General features: G+C 42.3%; 1 protein-coding gene across 1 annotated transcript; it reads right to left on the reverse strand.

Annotated features, from left to right (window-relative positions):
- Positions 1-14,155: 14,155 nt before the first annotated feature.
- On the reverse strand, positions 14,156-19,248 carry LOC115131511 (thioredoxin-interacting protein-like). Its single transcript, XM_029663290.2, has 6 exons — positions 18,779-19,248; positions 18,134-18,209; positions 17,883-18,030; positions 15,745-16,104; positions 15,150-15,452; positions 14,156-15,033 (listed from the first exon to the last, which is right to left on the reverse strand). Exons 1-6 carry the CDS (start codon positions 19,032-19,034, stop codon positions 14,986-14,988), a joined length of 1,191 nt encoding a protein of 396 aa, XP_029519150.2. The 5' UTR covers positions 19,035-19,248; the 3' UTR covers positions 14,156-14,985.
- Between the last annotated feature and the right edge of the window lie 2,383 nt (positions 19,249-21,631).

Here is a 21,631-nt window from a genome sequence, read left to right on the forward strand (position 1 = left end):
TATTCTAAGAATAGTTGCAGGTGGAGTAAACAACAGTGTTGGGTTGCTAATGGGGTGTCTGTAGGGGCTCACTAGGACACTGACCAATGGGACTGCTGGGCTATGTTGGTGGACAGAGGAGCCACAGTTAAATGTAAATGGCCAATGCATTAATTATGTGTTTTAACCAATGTGTTTTTACATTGCTGACATGATTGTTATCATAGTATACATTGCATTTGATTTCAGAATTTTCATGTCCACTGTGTAATTGCATTTTGTAAGAAAATGAATTAATAAAGAACAAATTGCATATTTTTTTGCGTCATATAGTGTGTGGAGTATGCATTTCTAGGAACATATATTGTCACCATTATTCCTTTCAATTCCAATCACATTTATTTTCAATGCAAGCCATTTGAACCTTACCGCTTCAAATGATAATGGTGCTTTGTGGTGTGCAGGGCCTGCGGGGGTAAGGCATGAAGCTTTCAGCGATGAGTCGCCCGAGTGAAGAGGCTACCTCCGACAGCAAACTGCACAAACCTTGCCACGCTTGATATATTCAACTTTTACCATAGCCAGTTGGCAAGCATGCCACAGTACAAGGTCTATTTTGCAAGTCAACCTTTTAAAACACATCTGTTGGAGTGACTTTAAGCAAAGGGATGGAATGGACATGGCTAAGATTCGAAATAGCAGTGTCGAAAACATGCTCGCACACTTTCACGTTGACACTGCATGGGTGATAAACACAGGTGAAAGGAAGGTTGGGGGCTTTGGCAGAGAGTTTCCATTTACAAGGCTGGAGACTTCACAAATCCCGTTATCACATTTTCTAACACGTCTCTCCCCAGAGCATCTGACCAAATTACATGAGGTTTTAGTTCTGGGTTAACCGAGATTACGCTAATGCTAACCGTTTCCTGTCTCCGCTAGGTTTAGGGCCTAAGATTAGAGGTATGCCCTGGCTAGGTCATGCAATGGACAAAGGGAGCGAGGGATCGAGGATTACAACGCTCTCACACTCTTTATTTATAACCTGCTTGTCTATCTGAGTGCACAAATGCAATGCCATGGATGCAATGCCATGGAAAAAGTTTGAGTTTAGAATGAAAAGCCTCTTCTATATATTTCACCAACCTTAAATGACCTCAGAACTTGTGCACAGAAATCTGAGTGGAAGAAAGTAAGGAGCTGCTCACAAACTAAACTGTTTATATTAGCAGATAAGCAGTCCACACAGATAAGATTTCTGCCTTTGTACTTTGCAAAGTACTGGTTACTCCCAGTGCCCTATATTTCCCATTGAGTAACACTGTTTACAGCACACACTATGTACGTATATGCAATTACAGGTTTTGTTTTGGGATAAATACACGCGACAGTTTTCTAATGAGAGAAATGGTGAAACATAGCAATAGCATGTCGATTTTGGACATCGAGTTGTCCTCTTCATAACCTGGTATGACTATGTGAAAGACGACCATAATGTAACACCGGAGATATCTTTCCACACTCGGCTGAGAAATAGTTTCTGTCATATGCCAATGGAACATAGCGAGACTTCCAGTAGTGTTTTTAAGAACTGACTCTAGTGTTCAATTGTTTTTAGGGGGCCTTGATCATTTGCATACATGTCTGAAATACAGTGCCTTTGGAAAGTATTCAGACCCCTTGACTTTTTCACATTTTGTTACGTTACAGCCTTATTCTAAAATGGATTAAATAATAAAAATCCTCAGCAATCTACACACAATACTTCATAATGACAAAGCGAAAACAGGTATGCCAATTTTTATACGAATAAAAAAAGATACCTTATTTACATAAGTATTCAGACCCTTTGCTATAAGACTCAAAATTGAGCTCAGGTGTATCCTGTTTCCATTGATCATCCTTGAGATGTTTCTACAAATGTATTGGAGTACACCTGTGGTAAATTCAAGGCACTCATCTGTCTATATAGCTTCCAACAGTTGACAGTGCATGTCAGAGCAAAAACCAAGCCATGAGGTCGAAGGAATTGTCCATAGCGCTTTGAAAGAAGATTGTGTTCAGGCACAGATCTGCAGAAGGGTACCAAAAAAAAGTCTGCAGCATTGAAGGTCACCAAGAACACAGTGGCTTCCATCATTCTTAAATGGAAGTAGTTTGGAACCACCAAGACTCTTCCTAGAGCTGGCCACCCGGCCAAACTGAGCAATCGGGGGAGAAGGGCCTTGGTCAGGGAGGTGACCATGAACATGATGGTCACTCTGACAGAGCTCTAGAGTTCCTTTGTGGAGATGGGGGAAACCTTCCAGAAGGAAAACCATCTCTACAGCACTCCACCAATCAGGCGGTCACATATACTGCCTTCCCGGCCTCTAGGTCATCAGGCTGCTGATTATCCCGCACACCTGTCACCATCGTCAAGTGCACCAGCGCCTCATGACACTCACCTGGACTCCATCACCTCCTTGATTAATTTCCCAATATCTATCACTCCCCTTGGTTCTTTCCTCAGGTGTTATTGACTATGTTTCATGTTGGTGTGTTGTTTGTGTTTCGTGTTTATCATTTTGTTTATTTATTAAAACACTCACTCCCTGTATTTGCTTCCCAACTCTCGGCGCACTCGTTACACAGGCCTTTATGGTAGAGTGGCCAGATGGAAGCCACTCCTCAATAAGAGGCACATGACAGCCCGCTTGGAGTTTGCCAAAAGGCACCTGAAGACTCTCAGGCCATGAGAAACAAGATTCTCTGGTCTGATGAAACCAAGAATGAACTCTTTGGCCTGAATGCCAAACGTCACGTCTGGAGGAAACCTGGCACCATCCCTACAGTGAAACGTGGTGGAGGCATCATGCTGTGGGGATGTTTTTCAACAGCAGGGACAAAAAGACTAGTCAAGATTGAGGGAAAGATGAACAAAGGTACAGAGAGATCCTTGATGAAAACCTGCACCAGAACGCTCAGGACCTCAGACTGGGGTGAAATTTCACCTTTCAACAGGACAACGACCCTAAGCACACAGCCAAGACAACGCAGGAGTCTCTGAATGTCCTTGAGTGGCCCAGCCAGAGCCCGGACTTGAACCCTATCGAACATCTCTGGAGAGACCTGAAAATAGCTATGCAACGACCCTCCCCATCCAACCTGACAAAGCTTGAGAGGATCTACAGAGAAAAATGGGAGAAATTCCCCAAATACAGATGTGCCAAGCTTGTAGTGTCATACCCATATATCTGACAAAGGTGCTTCAACAAAGTACTGAGTAAAGGGTCTGAATACATATGTAAATGTGATATTTCAGGTTTTATTTTGAATAAATTTGCAAACGTTTCTAAAAACCTGTTTTTGCTTTGTATTTATGGGGTATTCTGTGTAGATTTGAAGGTTGATGAGGGAAACAAACAATTTAATACGTTTTAGAATAAGGCTGTAACGTAACAAAATGTGGAAAAAGTCAAGGGGCCTGAATACTTTCCGAATGCACTGTACATGTGGATGGTATCCCCCATTACATAACACTGGATCACTGGTCAGCCAATTGATTGTGAGATAAACAGGGGCTGCTGACAGCTCTGGTGGTGGTCAGTCAGCTACAGAGATATACAGTATATAGCTGTCAAAAGATGGTACTTGTTTTCATAACACTGGCTCTGGGGGTGGGTTGTGGGGGTAGTAGTTGAATAGTTGGGTTACAGACCAATCTCTCTTCTACACTGCAATTATAAAATACTCAGAATCAGGCTGTGTTTAAATTGCCTTCTGTTGTACCCAAACTACAAAAAATATTTTAGTTGCGCAATTTTACATCTAACTATAGTGTTTGGTGCAGTATTTCGCAAGTGTTGTGTGGTCTTATGTAAACAAAATCGGAACTACTGGGCAGGTCTGTCTCAATGTCTATAGATGGGTTAGCTGACAACGTCACGAAAACAATGTGCACGCTTCAATTGGGCAGAAGTCCATGTGTTGTTTTGATTTTGGATGGCCAGATAGCTAGCAACAATGACAAGAAACTGCCATGTGGGGAATCTTAATTGGCTCGTTTCATCTTGTTCTTGATAGCATGTCTTGTTTTGAGGTATTTTTACTGATTTCATGTAAACGCTAATATGGCTGAAATTCGCTAGCTAGCTAACCAACAACTGTAACGATGTATTTGAGAGACAGCAAGTGCTCATTGTGCAAGTGTATTTATGTTTTCAATAAACATTGGAGACTAAATATAGTTTACATGTTGTCAACAATCTAAGCCAACCCCGTCTGTTTTGCCCCATAGTTGTGCATGCGTCGGTTTTGTTGCTAAACAACCAACCCATCTATGCTATTGGATAGAGAGCAATCACCACAGCTGTTCACCCCATGTTAGTGGGAAAATGGACAACGTGAAATCAAAATCCAACCTTCATTTACCCATTGTGACGCACGGATGTACAAAACTCTGTTTTAGACAATACTGACTTTATGACCAAAACTAGAATATTTACACTTTATAGTCAATTTTGACTCTAGATTAACTGTTTCTGACTCATATCGATGCCACATACAGTACGCCATTTTCAAAGGGATTCATTGCATTAAGTCCAGGGACTCTGAAGTCTATTTTGTGTGTTATTTAATTGCTTACATAAACACTGAGTATACAAAACATTAGGAACACCTTCTTTATATTGAGTTGCAATTGTTTTTTTTCTGTCAATGACGTTTGGCTTATAGATGTGATGTGATTGGTGTGAAGCCAAATCCAAACTGGCTTCCCTTGAAGTTTGCTAGCAAACGTCCAATCTTTGGACAATAAAATAGATGACCTATACGGAAGATTAAACTACAACGGGACATTCAAAACTGTAATATTTTATGCTTCACGGAGTCGTGGCTGAACAATCAATATTCAATATATATATATATCAATATATATGGCAGGCTAGAACAGTGGCGTCTGGTAAGACAAGGGGCGACAGACTATGTATTTTTGTAAATAACAGTTGGTGCACGATATCTAAGGAAGTCTTGAGCTATTGCTCACCTGAGGTAGAGTATCTCATGATAAGCTGACCACACGATCTACCTAGAGAGTTTTCATCTGGATTTTTCGTAGCTGTTTACATACAGTGCCTTGCGAAAGTATTCAGCCCCCTTGAACTTTGCAACCTTTTGCCACATTTCAGGCTTCAAACATAAAGATATAAAACTGTATTTTTTGTGAAGAATCAACAAGTGGGACACAATCATGAAGTGGAACGACATTTATTGGATATTTCAAACTTTTTTAACAAATCAAAAACTGAAAAATTGGGCGTGCAAAATTATTCAGCCCCCTTAAGTTAATACTTTGTAGCGCCACCTTTTGCTGCGATTACAGCTGTAAGTCGCTTGGGGTATGTCTCTATCAGTTTTGCACATCAAGAGACTGACATTTTTTCCCATTCCTCCTTGCAAAACAGCTCGAGCTCAGTGAGGTTGGATGGAGAGCATTTGTGAACAGCAGTTTTCAGTTCTTTCCACAGATTCTCGATTGGATTCAGGTCTGGACTTTGACTTGGCCATTCTAACACCTGGATATGTTTATTTTTTAACCATTCCATTGTAGATTTTGCTTTATATTTTGGATCATTGTCTTGTTGGAAGACAAATCTCCGTCCCAGTCTCAGGTCTTTTGCAGACTCCATCAGGTTTTCTTCCAGAATGGTCCTGTATTTGGCTCCATCCATCTTCCCATCAATTTTAACCATCTTCCCTGTCCCTGCTGAAGAAAAGCATTCCCAAACCATGATGCTGCTACCACCATGTTTGACAGTGGGGATGGTGTGTTCAGGGTGATGAGCTGTGTTGCTTTTACGCCAAACATAACGTTTTGCATTGTTGCCAAAAATTTCAATTTTGGTTTCATCTGACCAGAGCACCTTCTTCCACATGTTTGGTGTGTCTCCCAGGTGGCTTGTGGCAAACTTTAAACAACACTTTTTATGGATATCTTTAAGAAATGGCTTTCTTCTTGCCACTCTTCCATAAAGGCCAGATTTGTGCAATATACGACTGATTGTTGTCCTATGGACAGAGTCACCCACTTCAGCTGTAGATCTCTGCAGTTCATCCAGAGTGATCATGGGCCTCTTGGCTGCATCTCTGATCAGTCTTCTCCTTGTATGAGCTGAAAGTTTAGAGGGACGGCCAGGTCTTGGTAGATTTGCAGTGGTCTGATACTCCTTCTATTTCAATATTATCGCTTGCACAGTGCTCATTGGGATGTTTAAAGCTTGGGAAATATTTTTGTATCCAAATCCGGCTTTAAACTTCTTCACAACAGTATCTCGGACCTGCCTGGTGTGTTCCTTGTTCTTCATGATGCTCTCTGCACTTTTAACGGACCTCTGAGACTATCACAGTGCAGGTGCATTTATACGGAGACTTGATTACACACAGGTGGATTGTATTTATCATCATTAGTCATTTAGGTCAACATTGGATCATTCAGAGATCCTCACTGAACTTCTGGAGAGAGTTTGCTGCACTGAAAGTAAAGGGGCTGAATAATTTTGCACGCCCAATTTTTCAGTTTTTGATTTGTTAAAAAAGTTTGAAATATCCAATAAATGTCGTTCCACTTCATGATTGTGTCCCACTTGTTGTTGAGTCTTCACAAAAAAATACAGTTTTATATCTTTATGTTTGAAGCCTGAAATGTGGCAAAAGGTCGCAAAGTTCAAGGGGGCCGAATACTTTCGCAAGGCACTGTAACACCACAGTCAGAGGCTGGCACTAAGACAGCATTGAATGAGCTACATTCTGCCATAAGCAAACAAGAAAACGCTCACCCAGAGGCAGCGCTCCTACTAGCTGGGGACTTAAATGCAGGGAAACTTAAATCCCTTTTACCAAATGTCTATCAGCATGTTAAATATGCAACCAGAGGGGAAAAATCTCTGAACCACCTTTGCTCCAAACACAGAGACGCTTACAAATCTCTCACTCGCCCTCCATTTGGCAAATCTGACCATAATTCTATCCTCCTGATTCCTGCGTACAAGTAAAAATTCAATCAGGAAGCACCAGTGACTAGATCAATAAAAAAGTGTTCAGATGAAGCAGGTGCTAAGCTACAGGACTGTTTTGCTAGCACAGACTGGAATATGTTCCGGGATTCCTCTGATGTCATTGAGGAGTACACCACATCAGTCATTGGCTTTATCAATAAGTGCATCAATGACGTCGTCCCCACAGTGACACAGTACATACATATCCCAACCAGAAGCCATGGATTACAGGCAACATCCACACTGAGCTAAAGGCTAGAGATGCCGCTTTCAAGGAGGTGGACTCTAACCCGGAAGCTTATAAGAAATCATGCTATGCCCTCCGATGAACCACCAAACAGGCAAAGCGTCAATACCGGACTAAGATTGAATCATACTACACTGGCTCTGACGCTCGTCGGATGTGACAGGGCTTGCAAATCATTACAGACTACAAAGGGAAGCACAGCCGAGAGCTACCAGACGAGCTAAACTACTTCTATGCTCGCTTTGAGGCAAATAACACTGAAACATGCATGAGAGCACCAGCTGTTCCGGACAACTGTGTGATCACGCTCTGTGTACTGTGAGCATGTGCTGACCAACTGGCAAGTGGCTTCACTGATATTCTCAACCTCTCCCTGACCAAGTCTGTATAACCAACATGTTTCAAGTAGACCACCATAGTCCCTGTGCCCAAGAACACTGAGGTAACCTGCCTAAATGACTACCGACCCGTAGAGCTCACGTCTGTAGCCATGAAGTGCTTTGAAAGGCTGGCCATGGCTCACATCAACACCATCATCCCAGAAACACTAGACCCACTCTAATTTGCATACCGCCCCAACAGATCCACAGATGATGCAATCTCTATTGCACTCCACACTGCCCTTTCACACATGGACAAAAGGAACACATATGTGAGAATGCTATTCATTGACTACAGCTCAGCGTTCAACACCATAGTGCCCTCAAAGCGCATCACTAAGCTAAGGACCATGAGACTAAACACCTCCCTCTGCAACTGGATCATGGACTTGTTGATGGGCCACCCCAAGGTGGTAAGGGTAGGTAACAACACATCCGCCACGCTGATCCTCAACACGGGGGCGCCTCAGGGGTGCGTGCTCAGTCAGTCCCCTCCTGTAATCCCTGTTCACTCATGACTGCACGGCCAGGCACGACTCCAACGCCATCATTAAGTTTGCCCATGACACAACAGTGGTAGGCCTGACCACCAACAACGACGAGACAGCCTATAGGGAGGAGGTAAGAGACTGACCGTGTGGTGCAAGGACAACAACCTCTCCCTTAACGTGATCAAGACAAAGGAGATGATTGTGGACTACAGGAAAAGGAGGACCGAGCATGCCCCCATTCTCATCGACAGAGCTGTAGTGGAGCAGGTTGAGAGCTTCAAGTTCCTTGGCGTCCACATCACCAACAAACTAACAAGCACACCAAGACAGTCATGAAGAGGTCACGACAAAACCTATTCCCCCTCAGGAGACTGAAAAGATTTGCCATGGGTCCTCAGATCCTCAAAAGGTTCTACAGCTGCACCATCGAGAGCATCCTGACGGGTTGCATCACTGCCTGTTATGGCAACTGCTCGGCCTCCAACCGCAAGGCATTACAGAGGGTAGTGTGTACGGCCCAGTACATCACTGGGGCCAAGCTTCCTGCCATTCAAGACCTCTATACCATGCGGTGTCAGAAGATGGCCCTAAAAATGTTCAAAGACTCCAGCCACCCTAGTCATAGACTGTTCTCTCTGCTACTGCATGGCAAGCAGTACCGGAGCACCAAGTCTAGGTCCAAGAGGCTTCTAAAAAGCTTCTACCCCAAGCCATAAGACTCCTGTACATCTAATCAAATGGCTACCCAGACTATTAGCATTGCACCCCCCCCCTCTTTTACGCTGCTGCTACTCTCTGTTATGATCTATGCATAGTCACTTTAATAACTCTACCTACATGTACATATTACCTTGACTAACTGGTGCCCGTGCACATTGACTCTGTACCAGTATCCCTTGTATATAGCCTCGCCATTGTTATTTTACCCTTTAATTATTTGTTACTTCCTTGGTGGGTATTTCACTGTAAGGTCTACACCTGTCTACATCAAATTTGATTTGATTTTGAGTGGGGAATATGGGTGAAATGCCTTGCATTTCTCAGGACATGCCGAGCATGTTACCAGCTGTGTTCATGCAATGTCCCTGTGTCTGGCTTCATAGTTTGAAAAGCTGCTGGGGATAGGGTGAATACTCTGACTGATTTGTAACTCTGCAGGAGTTCAATGCTAATGCTTTGGTGCCTTGATCGAGAAAAATATGCTTTGTCGGAGAGGCTTTATTTCAAGGGAAGCAAAATGCTACAAAGCATTAAATATCATTAGAAAGTGTACATTTTTTACATTTTATCAGTGAAACAGTGTTGTTGTTGAAGACTTTGAACAATTGAACTATCCCCAGCAGCTTTTCAACCTAGGAAGCCAGACACAGGGACATTGCATGTACACAGCTGGCAACATGCTCTGCATTTCCTGGGAAAAGCACCCATATTCCTCACTCAAAATCAAATCAAATAGATATATATAGATAGACCTTACAGTAAAATGCTTACTTACAAGCCCTTAAACAACAATGCAGTTTTAAGAAGAATGCCAACAAAAAAAGTGCCATCTAATGATCACACATACATATTATTAACAGCTGTGTGCTACAACCTGTTTGAGCATACAGCATTGGTGTTATACACAACCGTTTTCATTTTGAGAATATAATCGAGTAATCTACACTGAAAAAAAGATATACTGTAAATGCAACATGTAAAGTGTTTGTCCCATGTTTCATGAGCTGAAATAAAAGATCCCAGAAATGTTACATATGGACAAAAAGCGTATTTCTCTCACATTTAGTGCACAAATTTGATTACATCCCTGTTAGTGAGCATTTCTCCTTTGCCAAGATAACCCATCCACCTGAGAGGTGTGGCATATCAAGAAGATGATTAAACATCATTATCATTGTGGGGACAATAAAAGGATACTCTAAAACGTGCAGTTTTGTGTCACAACACAATTCCACAGATGTCTCAAGTTTTGAGGGAGCTTGCAATTGGCATGCTGACTGCAAGAATGTCCACGGGAGCTGTTGCCAGGTAATTTAAATGAAATGCTGATGTTATGTCTTTTAATGTTTGTTATCTGTGTCCATTCTGGTCAGCTGAGTTATCTATGCAGCCCCTCACCACTTCTCATCTTTAGGGAGCCATGCCCTCTGCACATCATCCCCACATTAAAAAATACTATAGTTTAATATAGAATTATACAGTAAACTGTAGTATACTGTAGAACACTATACTACACACTGTAGTGTCCCTCGATCATGTGTAGTACTTACTATATAATGTTGTACTATACTGTAGAATATGATAGTAAATACTACAGTATTATCCCCCAAAAGCTCTGTAGTAAGTACTACAGTAATGTCTGCAAAAACACTACAGTTCGCAAAAACACACAGAACAGATCCACCACTTCTTAAACTTGCTTGCAATTATAATGACAGATCTATAACTCATATTTCTAAGTGAATTTGGTCAGGTCACCCAAAAAGTTACATATTGCAGCTTTGACTGTAAATACTACAATATTAGTCCGCAAAAACACTACAGTGTATAATATATATAATATATATATGTATAATACTACAGTGAATAATATATTATTTATAACATTTCCTTTAGTATTTTTTCATGTGGGTAGCTCTGTTATCTGCTGTTGATATTTCTTCCACAGCCACCACATTAGCCATACCCACTCATTAAGTTCAGAATGGGCAAGTAATGGTGACTCAATGGAGTGGAACAATCTCAAGGGAAACAGCCATTAACCAATATGCGTGGGTGGGTTTCAACCATTTCAGTTCGCCATCTGCTACTCCTTTGGTCAACCATTAACTTTGGGAATGTTTCCAGAAGAAGGTGGACATTACAGTTTTTTTTCCAAATCTGTCCTATGCCACCCTCATCCTTTGACCACAGGGAAGTTGTGTACACCTGTACATAAAACTACCCACCCATGACATATGGCCAAACCAAACAGTTTGCCCATGTACATTAGTGCAGATGTTGGCAAAATGGCAACGGAAAAGCATGGCACGGCATGAGGATGGGCACTTCTTCTACTAGTCGGTGTGACCTCACAGAGCTGTGAGGCCATGTGTCCACAAACGTGAGGGGATCCTGAATGGATACGAGGGATGGGCCCAGGAAACACATTTGTTAAGGTTTCCCCAGGTCATGTGACCCTATGACGTTTGAAGAGTCAGGCCTTGCGGATCTCAACTTAGGATCAACCCTATATGTTCAGACAGAAAGTGAAATTGAAGCATAGGCTTCAGAGGTTAAGTCAGAGAAGAGAGGGGGTGGAGCTGCTGGACAGAAGATAAGCGACGGCCCTTATCGCTCTACCCACAGGAGCACTCAGGCACGTCAGCACCGAAATAAAAGAGAATATGCTTAGGAAAAATGACACCTGTTCATGCTTCTCAGTCGTGACTGAATCCATCACTAACTAGACAAGGGCACAAACAATTAAGGAGTCCTCTCCAAACTCCATATCTGCCTGTCTCCCTCAATCAAGCATTAAAAGGCCAAATTACCAAATTTTCACAGGCTTGTAGGATAACCATCGCATTCAGGTAATATAGGCAAAATTACATGACTTTGGATTCCCACGCTAGACAGACAAAAAGGAGAAAACATCTCATTTTTGACATAAACTCAGCAAAAAAAGAAATCCTTTTTTCAGGACCCTGTCTTTCAAAGATAATTCGTAGAAATCCAAATAACTTCACAGATCTTCATTGTAAAGGGTTTAAACACTGTTTCCCATGCTTGTTCAATAAACCATAAACAATTAATGAACATGCACCTGTGGAACGGCCGTTAAGACACTAACAGCTTACAGACGGTAGGCAATTAAGGTCACAGTTATGAAAACTTAGGACACTAAAGAGACCTTTCTACGGACCCTGAAAAACACCAAAAGAAAGATGCCCAGGGTCCCTGCTCATCTGCGTGAACGTGCCTTATGCATGCTGCAAGGAGGCATGCAGATGTGGCCAGGGCAATTCATTTCAATGTCCGTACTTTGAGACACCTAAGACAGCGCAACAGGGAGACAGGACGGAGAGCTGATCGTCCTTGCAGTGGCAGACCACATGTAACAACACCTGCACAGGATCTGTACATCCGAACATCACACCTGCGGGACAGGTACATGATGGCAAAAACAACAGCCCGAGTTCCATCAGTGCTCAGACTGCCCGCAATAGTATGAGAGACGCTGGACTGAGGGCTTGTAGGCCTGTTGTAAGGTCCTCACCAGACATCACTGGCAACGTCACCTATGGGCACAAACCCACAGTAGCTGGACCAGACAGGACTGGCAAAAAGTGCTCTCCTCTGAAGAGTTGCGGTTTTGTCTCACCACGGGTGATGGTCAGATTCGTGTTTATCGTCGAAGGAATGAGTGTTACACCGAGGCCCGTATTCTGGAGCGGGGTCAATTTGGAGGTGGAGGGTCCGTCATGGTCTGGGGTGGTGTGTCACAGCATCATCGGACTGAGCTTGTTGTCATTGCAGGCAATCTCAACGCTGTGCGTTACAGAGAAGACATCCTCCTCCCTCATGTGGTACCCTTCCTGCAGGCTCATCTTGAGATGACCCTCCAGCATGACAATGCCACCAGCCATACTGCTCGTTCTGTGCGTTATTTCCTGCAAGACAGGAATGTCAGTGTTCTGCCATGGCCAGCGAAGAGCCCAGATCTCAATCCCATTGAGCATGTCTAGGACCTATTGGATCGGAGGGTGAGGGCTAGGGACATTCCCCCCGGAAATGTCCGGGAACTTGCGGGGTAACAATCTCACAGCAAGAACTGGCGGTCCATGAGGAGGAGATGCACTGCAGTACTTAATGCAGCTGGTGGCCACACCAGATACTGACTGTTACTTTTGATTTTGACCCCCCCTTTGTTCAGGGACACATTATTCAATTTCTGTTAGTCACATGTCTGCGGAACTTGTTCAGTTTATGTCTCAGTTGTTGAATCTTATGTTCATACAAATATTTACACGTTAAGTTTGCTGAAAATAAATGCAGTTGACAGTGAGAGGACATTTCTTTTTTTGCTGAGTTTAGTATTATAAGGTGAAATGGTAAAAACCTGGGGACAGGTGTTCTTTTAATCTCCCTCTATTTACAAAACATAATTGGGATCACTAGACATGGAGGTAACTTGAAAGGATAAAAGTACAAGCTTCCCAAAGACAAGAGGTCACAAACCCAATAGTGTATACACCATGCATAGCACAACTAAACTAAGCCTGCATTCGCTCCACTCTCATTTGAAATGCCTTTCAGGTATCTTTTCTAGCTAGGTAAACAGTGAGTATTTCGGTTTGTCTTGACCTATTTCATGGAATGTTTCCTAAGAATTGTGTTTATCCTTGTTCAGTTGGTAGGGGAAGTTTTTATGGGCAAGGACAGGGATTGAAATCAATTGTGGATTTGCACAATGTGTCATTTTTCGGCCATTTCCGATTGAGGCGCCACATGCAGCATTTACTGTGAATGGGGTAACGTTGCCTTTAAAACATGCATTGCAAAGCGCAATCAGATTGAATCCCGGTTCAAGTACATTTGCTCTCGTTATTGTGGGTCTCTTGAAAAATTGTACCCGATTTTAGTTCTGAAAAGGTGCTACCTCCAATAGTCGTGAAGCTGTAGTTACACAAGTTCAATAAAAATAAAGTCAGTACGACTCGTTATAAAATGGAATTTGGTGAAACCGAAGGTTTCAGAACCATTGTGTAAATACTAAGGGCAGAACTCAATCCATATCGCAGATCTGCATTAAAAAAATTCCCATTGCGCCGACATGAGTTTACTGCGAATGCTGGAACATTGCCATTAAAATTGAGCTATAACAAGGATTTTTCTGCAATACAGATTGAATCCCACCCTAGGCTTTTAATTAAAATTCCCTTTCATCTCTATAAGCAATTGTGGCCTGGTAACATTAACACTTGGCTAAACCGTAATGATTGTAGGTTGTCGTCATGCACATTAAGATTTGTACCACAAGACAAATTAATTACAACTTTTTATTAATAGATACTAACCCATAGGGTCTCACAGCCCTCATTTGGAATAAGAAACTATTTGAGCCATTGCCATAATATATTGAAGTTTGTTTTGGACACTCAAACATTTTTTTTCTCTCAACAGAAACAAATCTAAACCAGGAGATCTCCTGTAGGCAGTTACAGAGCAATAGAATTAACATTTTCAAAAACACTGGTACAGAAAAATATATGGACTCGGCACGATTGTCTTGGGAGAATATATATCTCTCAACATGTCGCAATTATCAAAAGCAACAAATATTCTCTTAACATCAGTCTGTCAAACAAACGCCATAATAAAATTGCTTACTTTCATTTTAGAAATAAACAAAATATGGTTGCTCAGATGAAATCCCAATTTTCATGAAATACAGGAATTATAAGAATTGACTACACACTATGAAGGACGGACACCCAACAAGCAAAGAGCTTATTCATAATCAGTTGGGGACTTGTCAACGTGTGATCGGCCCCGGTGGGAAACTAATGGACAAGACATCGCAAACCACAAGGTCTGCAGTGGCACGTTCAGAAACCGGAACAGCAACAGAACAAGATCAGCTTAGATGGCGCAGCAAAGATTGCCGACAGCGCAGGCACAAGAACTCTTAAGCTTCTTGCCCTTCACATCCTCTTCCTTTCTCGATGCAGGGCCAGCTCCGATATCCGCCACAGCACTTCTCAAAGTCTGTCCAACACTTCTCCATAAGTAGTTAGGCTCTTCTACTCAATTGAGCTAAGTGCCGAAAGTGGCCCTTATGCAGTGGACCAGAGTTCTGGAAGCTACAAGGTAGTTCAGCAGACCTGCAGCATGTGAGCGTTGCCACTGAACTCCTCATCAACCTGAAACATACGAGACGCTTTGTTAGATCACCTGCTCATCAATTCGATCACCCTTCAACTAGTGCCATCATGGAGATATCACTTAATCACTCTGCATTTATTTTCGAGCCACTCACCTCAGAGTAGGCAGGCAGGTTCGGGAACTGGAACGCAGAGGCGTGCATGAAGATGGGGCTGTCGTCACCATCGTAGTCATTCAGAAGGGGCGTGAGGGGCTGGTCCAGGCGGCAGTCACGGGTGACGTCACAGTAGCTGGGGGGAGCAGAAGGCATGCGCAGGGACACCCAGCTGGCTGAGGCGTTGCTGACCGAGCCATCTGTGCTGCTCATGCTGTTGGTGCGGCTTCCCAGGCCGGCTGTGCCGATGACCAGCGGCAGCTCCAGGATCAGCTTTTCGCTGCCTGGGATGTGCATGTAGATCTGGAGGTCGGGATAACATTAGAAACCAGACTTGCCGAGTGGCCATTTCAAAAGGCTGCATGTCTAAATTAGTGCAGTCACTTGGCTAATCCCCTTATCCAACTGAAGGGATCTGGCGGATTTACAGTAATGACCATAGTATTACAAGCATGTCTATGATGCGTTAGTTTGAAGGTTGATCAATACACTTAATTTCCCCAATGAAAGTTCTTTGCTACTCGAAACGGCTGCTTACCACCAAAGCCATTAGCACTCTGCTATTTTGCTAGTTGGAGGGGATCAAGATGCTCACCATGAGGGCGTACTCTACACGGATGATGTTGCAGCCCAGCATAGAGGGCTTGATCTTGGGCACCCGGATGGTCTTTCCCTGCCAGGCGTCGCACATGCCGGAGATGATGTGGTTGCCGCGCACAGAGGAGAGCTTCTGCCGGAAGACCTTGGTCCTGCCATTGGCCTGGTAGGTGTGCTTGGAGATGATGGCCGCCTTGGGGACCACAATCCGTGAGCAGGTGTTCTCAAACTTGGCGCAGATGCAGATGTCTTCACCCTCACAGAACCCCTTGCGGTCAATCTTGGCATTCAGGGATACCTGGCCATCAGGAATGAACATGCAGGTGACCTTCTTCTCCTTCATGCCACCTGTAGGGGACTGAAGAGAGGGCAAGAAAAATAGTGGTTTCACAGGGGCTCACTTGAACAGATGTTTAACCATGTTTTTTAGAGCTCCAATTCAATATCGCTCTTCCTTCATGTCCACATAAATGCCAAGTTAACTTAACAATTTGAAGACTTCTAGGAACAAATCTGTCCATGCTTTAAGGCTTTACAAGGCAGATGCGCAGCATATGACAGAGCTGCCCGACCTGAAGCTTTACATCAGGACCTGACTAATCCCACATTTGAAATTATAGTGCAAGGGGAAAGTCTGCGATACAGACTGCTCACTCTTAACTTTCTAGGGATAGGGGGCAGCATGTTCACTTTGGATGAATTGCGTGCCCATAGTGAACTGCCTCCTACTGTCCCAGATGCTAATATATACATATTAGTACTATTGGATAGAAAACACTGAAGTTTCTAAAACTGTTTGAATTATGTCTGTGAGTATAACAGAACTCATATGGCAGGCGAACTTCCAAACAGGAAGTGGAAATTCTGGGGCTGGTTGATTTTCAACTCATCGCCTATTCACATCCCAGTAAGATATAGATCTGTTCGCACTTCCTACGCCTTCCACGTTCTACTGACTGAAGCCTCTAGTGTGATGTGGGACCGGATGGCAGCTATTTGAGTCAGTGGTCTGGCAGAGTGCCAGGTCCTGGTCAGGTGCATTTCTCATGATATCGCCATGCGTTCCATTACTAGACAAAAACGAATGCTCCGGTTGGAACGTTATTGGATATATATGATAACAACATCCTGAAGATTGATTCTCTACTTAATTTTACCAGTTTATTCGACCTGGAATATAACTTTGAAGTTTTCGTCCCGAGTTCGCCTGGACTGGCGCCAGCTTTTGGATATGTGAACTAAACATGCTAGCAAAAGTAGCTAATTGGACACTAGTATTGGACATTATCGAACAAAACAACGATTTATTGCGGAACTAGGATTCCTGGCACTGCATTCTGATGAAAGATCAAAGGTAAGGGAATATTTATGATGTAATTTCTGTTGACTCCAACATGGCAGAGAAATATTGTGTACCTCTGAGCGCCGTCTCAGATTATTGCATGGTATGCTTTTTCCATAAAGTTTAAAAAAATCTGACACAGCGGTTGCATTAAGAACAAGTGTATCTTTAATCATATGTAAAACATGTATCTTTCATCAAAGTTTATGATGAGTATTTCTGTTATATGACGTGGCTCTCTGTAATTACTCCGGATATTTTGGAGGCATTTCTGAACATGGCGCCTATGTAAACCGAGATTTGTGGATATAAATATGCACATTATCGAACAAAACATAAATGTATTGTGTAACATGATGTCCTATGAGTGTCATCTGATGAAGATTATCAAAGGTTAGTGATTCATTTTGTCTCTATTTCTGCATTTGTGACCATCTTTGGCTGGGAAAATAAATGGCTGTGTGTTTTTTTGGATTTGGTGGTGATCTAACAAATATATGTTGTGTTTTCGCTGTAAAACATTTTAAAAATCGGACACGATGGTTAGGTTAACAAGATGATTATCTTTAATTTGCTGTATTGGACTTTTTGAATATCCCGCGCTGCCTTTTCAGCTGAATGTTGGGGGGGGGGTCGCTAGCGGAAATAATAATGCTTTCAAAATGTCATATGTTGTGTATCAGAAATCCTATTAAAATAAGAGTTTCTTTTCAGACATCCAAGTGGCAAGTTAGCGTGCAACTCAGCTATTTCTACTTTTGCAGTTCAGGCTGCGGTAAGTGAGATGAACTCACCAACAGATCTGGTGTGTTCACATCCAGGGGCTCCTCCACCTCAAAGTGTTTCTTGCACTCCAGGGCAGGCTGAGCAGGTCTCTCCATAAAGGCCTTGACGTAGTATTGGACATAGCCAAACTTGCCCTTGTAGGAAGACACAATCTGCCTTTGGGGAAACAAAAAGGTAAAGATAAGACAGAGCCACAGACTCAGAGAGGAAGATGTATTATATTGACAATAAAATAATACAGGCCAATGCAGAGACATACCCTTGCTGGGGGAGCTCAAATCCAAACATGTACTCATACTTGTTGCCAGGTCTAAGGATAACTGAGCCATCATGATCTGAAAATGAAAAAGAAAGCCATTTAATAAAGGTGATTTATCTTGCCAATTCCACTAATCAGGCAAAAGGTTGGTTTATTTTATTTTTACTTTAGACTATCAGCTATGTTAACTTCCTGCCAAGCCTTGTTGGGGGTTTGCCAAGGACACAATGCCACTCTGCCAAGTACGGTGAAACATAGATACTAAATGCTTGACACCTCATAAGGGGATTCCCTGTATCGACTGACCATGCACTGCTCAGTTAATGCTGCCAAAATCGTTTGCATTGTTCATTCCATGAAATTCAACTCTAAATCAATGACTCCTCATAAGTAGGGGACACTTTCAGTCTAAATAACAGTTCGGTAAACGAATCTAATAACGTTATTTCACATTAATATGTAATTCAACCCTTACAGTGACATTTGAAATGTATGTCATAATCACGAAAATGATTTGAGTCACTAACCTTAGCTAGCAAGTTAATCATCATCGACAGCAGCACCAGCTAAACGGGCATCCACATGGCTACACTTGAAAACAAGTTATCATGTTGATTGCTTGGAAAGTTTATATGAGGATCTTACCAGCTGGCTGGTCATCAAGTTGAACAACCTCTTCGTATCTCAAGTACTCATTCTCCTCTCGGCATTTCTGCTTTCCTTTGGCATATTCCACTTTTGCGCATCCAACTCCGAGCACTTTCATAGCCGAGACTCTCGTCACCTCAGCTACTTCCACCAGGATCTTCCCGGCTACTTTGTCTCCACTGCAGTAAAAAGTCTTGCTAGGATCGCTGAAAATAACCTCGAAGGTCTTCACTCTCTTTGATATAACAACCATGTTCGCTATTTAATCGATATCCAAGTCGAAGAATATTTGAACTGCAAGAAGTTCAGAGCTATTCCAATTCGAAGTTTTGTTGTTCAATTAGACTGTCAATATGATTGGGCGAGGTTCAGAGGTCTACGATTGGGATGCAGCGCAAAATGCTTGCTTTATAGCGTACGACTAAACTCAAAAGTTACCTTCTCTCATGTTAACAGTGTGAGCTATAAACCAAGAAGGCGCAGCTTTTATATGTGGAGACCAGCCAGTGATTCACCAGGGTTGTCGATCACCTCAGCTGAGCATGTGGAAGCAGAATGCACAATATGGCTCAGCGCATGCACATCACTGTCATTGGTTGAAAAATATGCTTGTGTCGTCTTTAACCAATCACCACCCGGGAACTGCGCGTGGACACCTCGTGGCTGAGAAGAGAGCGCGAGTGCTCAGCAGTTGTAACGGATGCGGAGGAGTGGCTAGACTAGACGCTTGTCTGGAGAAAGAAATTCACTTCACAAGCCCGGGACAGGAATAAGATAATTAATTTGCCCTCAAATCTATAACGTGATTTTGCATTTTACAGCCCCATCGATTTACATTTTCCATCCTGGTAGTGGATAAATGAGTGTTATGGCTCTAACTATTGTCAGTCGTGTTGGGAAAACAATTTGACAGAGTTGTTTGAGGACAAGCTTTCTTTGGAATATTTTTGTAAAACCTTTTGGTCATATTTCTACATAGGCTTGGCCATGCCTTCAGTAGGCTTTCAAGGAAGCACACCGTGATTTTAACTGACTTGCCTGGTTAAATAAAGGTAAATAAAAATTAGCTTCACAGTCAGACATGTCACTGCACACAACATAAAACTTACAACCATCCCCCAAAATGATCCAAATGAACTACATAGATTTTCCTCAGGTTTGTTATTCCGTGAAACCAATTTAGAAAAAGTAGCCAGATCTGCATTTTAACGAGATTTATGATGGGTGATGTTCAGTGTACATCCACTGCTATTATCAAATCAACATCCAAAACGACATATTGATAACTAACATATGGACTCTATAGTTCCCAGCATAGGCTGTAGACCTTGTAATTAAGAAATCATTGGCCCCATGGCTTTGTTTTTTTTCATGCAATTCTACGTAATTTACATGACGGAAGAGAATAGCTGAATATTTTTTAATAACAGACAAATTACATAAATGAGTGGCAACTCTTGACTGACAAACTGAGATCAATTGGTATTGAATTCGTCAGGGCATGGACTCTAAAAGGTATCGAAGCACTCCACCGAGATTTCGGCCCATGTTGATTCCAATGCTTCCCACAGATGTATAAAATTTGCTAGATGTTCTTTGGGTGGTGGATCATTCATGATACACACAGGAAACTTTAGCGTGGAAAACACTGCGCCGTTGCAGTTCTTGACAAAAGCCGGTACGCAAATTGATAGCGGGTGCCAGAACAAGAGGGAGTTATTATAGACCGCCAGCAAAAACAGCCTCTATTTACATGTTGCATATGAGTGCATTTCACACTACTTTTGGATTATAATTTAACTGGGATGAAATTTGTTATAGAATTTCTGTGTCATCATCGCAAATCAACTGCATTATACTTTTAAAAAACACTTCAACTTCAACCAGTAAAATGTCTCTTTGGCTAGCTTTTGGTATTAAATTAGTTAACGTGACAGCCTATCCTATATCAATGACGTTAGCATTTTAGCTAACAACTGCTGCATCCAAAATAGTTATTTATGCAAAGATCACAAGCAAATATAATCTTAGCGACTGTTCAAGCAATAATCAAAACATCATTATAAGCGTATGATAACCCAACAGTCATTTTATTTAGAAGTAATAAAAACGTACATCTATGCTATATTGAAAGGAGGGCAGTTGGCGATGGCTTTCTTACCGCCGCCTAGAGTCGCGCACATCTGAAAAGGGTCTATGGCTTTCACCTGTTCAGTCTATGTCATGGAAAGAACATATGTTCTTAATGTATTGTATACTCAGTGTATATCATAGGCTACAGTAGGCTACTAAATACAATTTCAAGTGGCACACTGACTCACCTAATGATGAAGGTGTTAGCCATAGCTAGGCTACTCATGGATCGTTGGTGGCCAATGCGCTCGTAGTGGCAGTAGCGTACTGTTGTTACCTATCTCAAGATGCTGTTAGCAAAAAAAATGTTTCTAACGGTTCTACAGACAGATAAGTACTCTCTTTTCAGCTGTGTGCATTTTCTTTCCAAACTACGTTTTTCCTTCGGTTTCTGAAACCAGCCCTAAATATAATCCATACATGGCTGTTCCCATTCAAGTCAGGACTGGCATACATTGCTAGGGCCCATGAGTTTAACATTCAAATTGCCAGAGTAAGAGGTTACAAGTCCCTTCTATGGGGTATATGTCCATGACCACAAGGCATATTTGCAGTGGTGGGAAAAGTACCCACGGTTATACTTGTAAAGATACCTTAATAGGAAATGACTCAAGTAAAAGTGAAAGTCACCCAGTAAAATTCTACTATAGTAAAAGTATTTGGGTTTAAATATTTTTAAGTATCAAAAGTAAATGTAATTGCAAAAATGTACTTAAG

The sequence above is a fragment of the Oncorhynchus nerka genome, linkage group LG7 (assembly GCF_034236695.1).
Source record: "Oncorhynchus nerka isolate Pitt River linkage group LG7, Oner_Uvic_2.0, whole genome shotgun sequence".
NCBI lineage: Eukaryota > Metazoa > Chordata > Actinopteri > Salmoniformes > Salmonidae > Oncorhynchus > Oncorhynchus nerka.

Coding starts and splice junctions, on each gene's coding strand:
- LOC115131511 (XM_029663290.2), bottom strand. CDS start 19,034: ATGGTTGTTATATCAAAGAGAGTGAAGACCTTCGAGGTTATTTTCAGC. Junction 16,105..17,882: donor TGAACACACCAGATCTGTTG/GTGAGTTCATCT, acceptor CCCTCTCTTCAG/TCCCCTACAGGTGGCATGAA. Junction 15,453..15,744: donor GTGTAGAGTACGCCCTCATG/GTGAGCATCTTG, acceptor CCCGACCTCCAG/ATCTACATGCACATCCCAGG.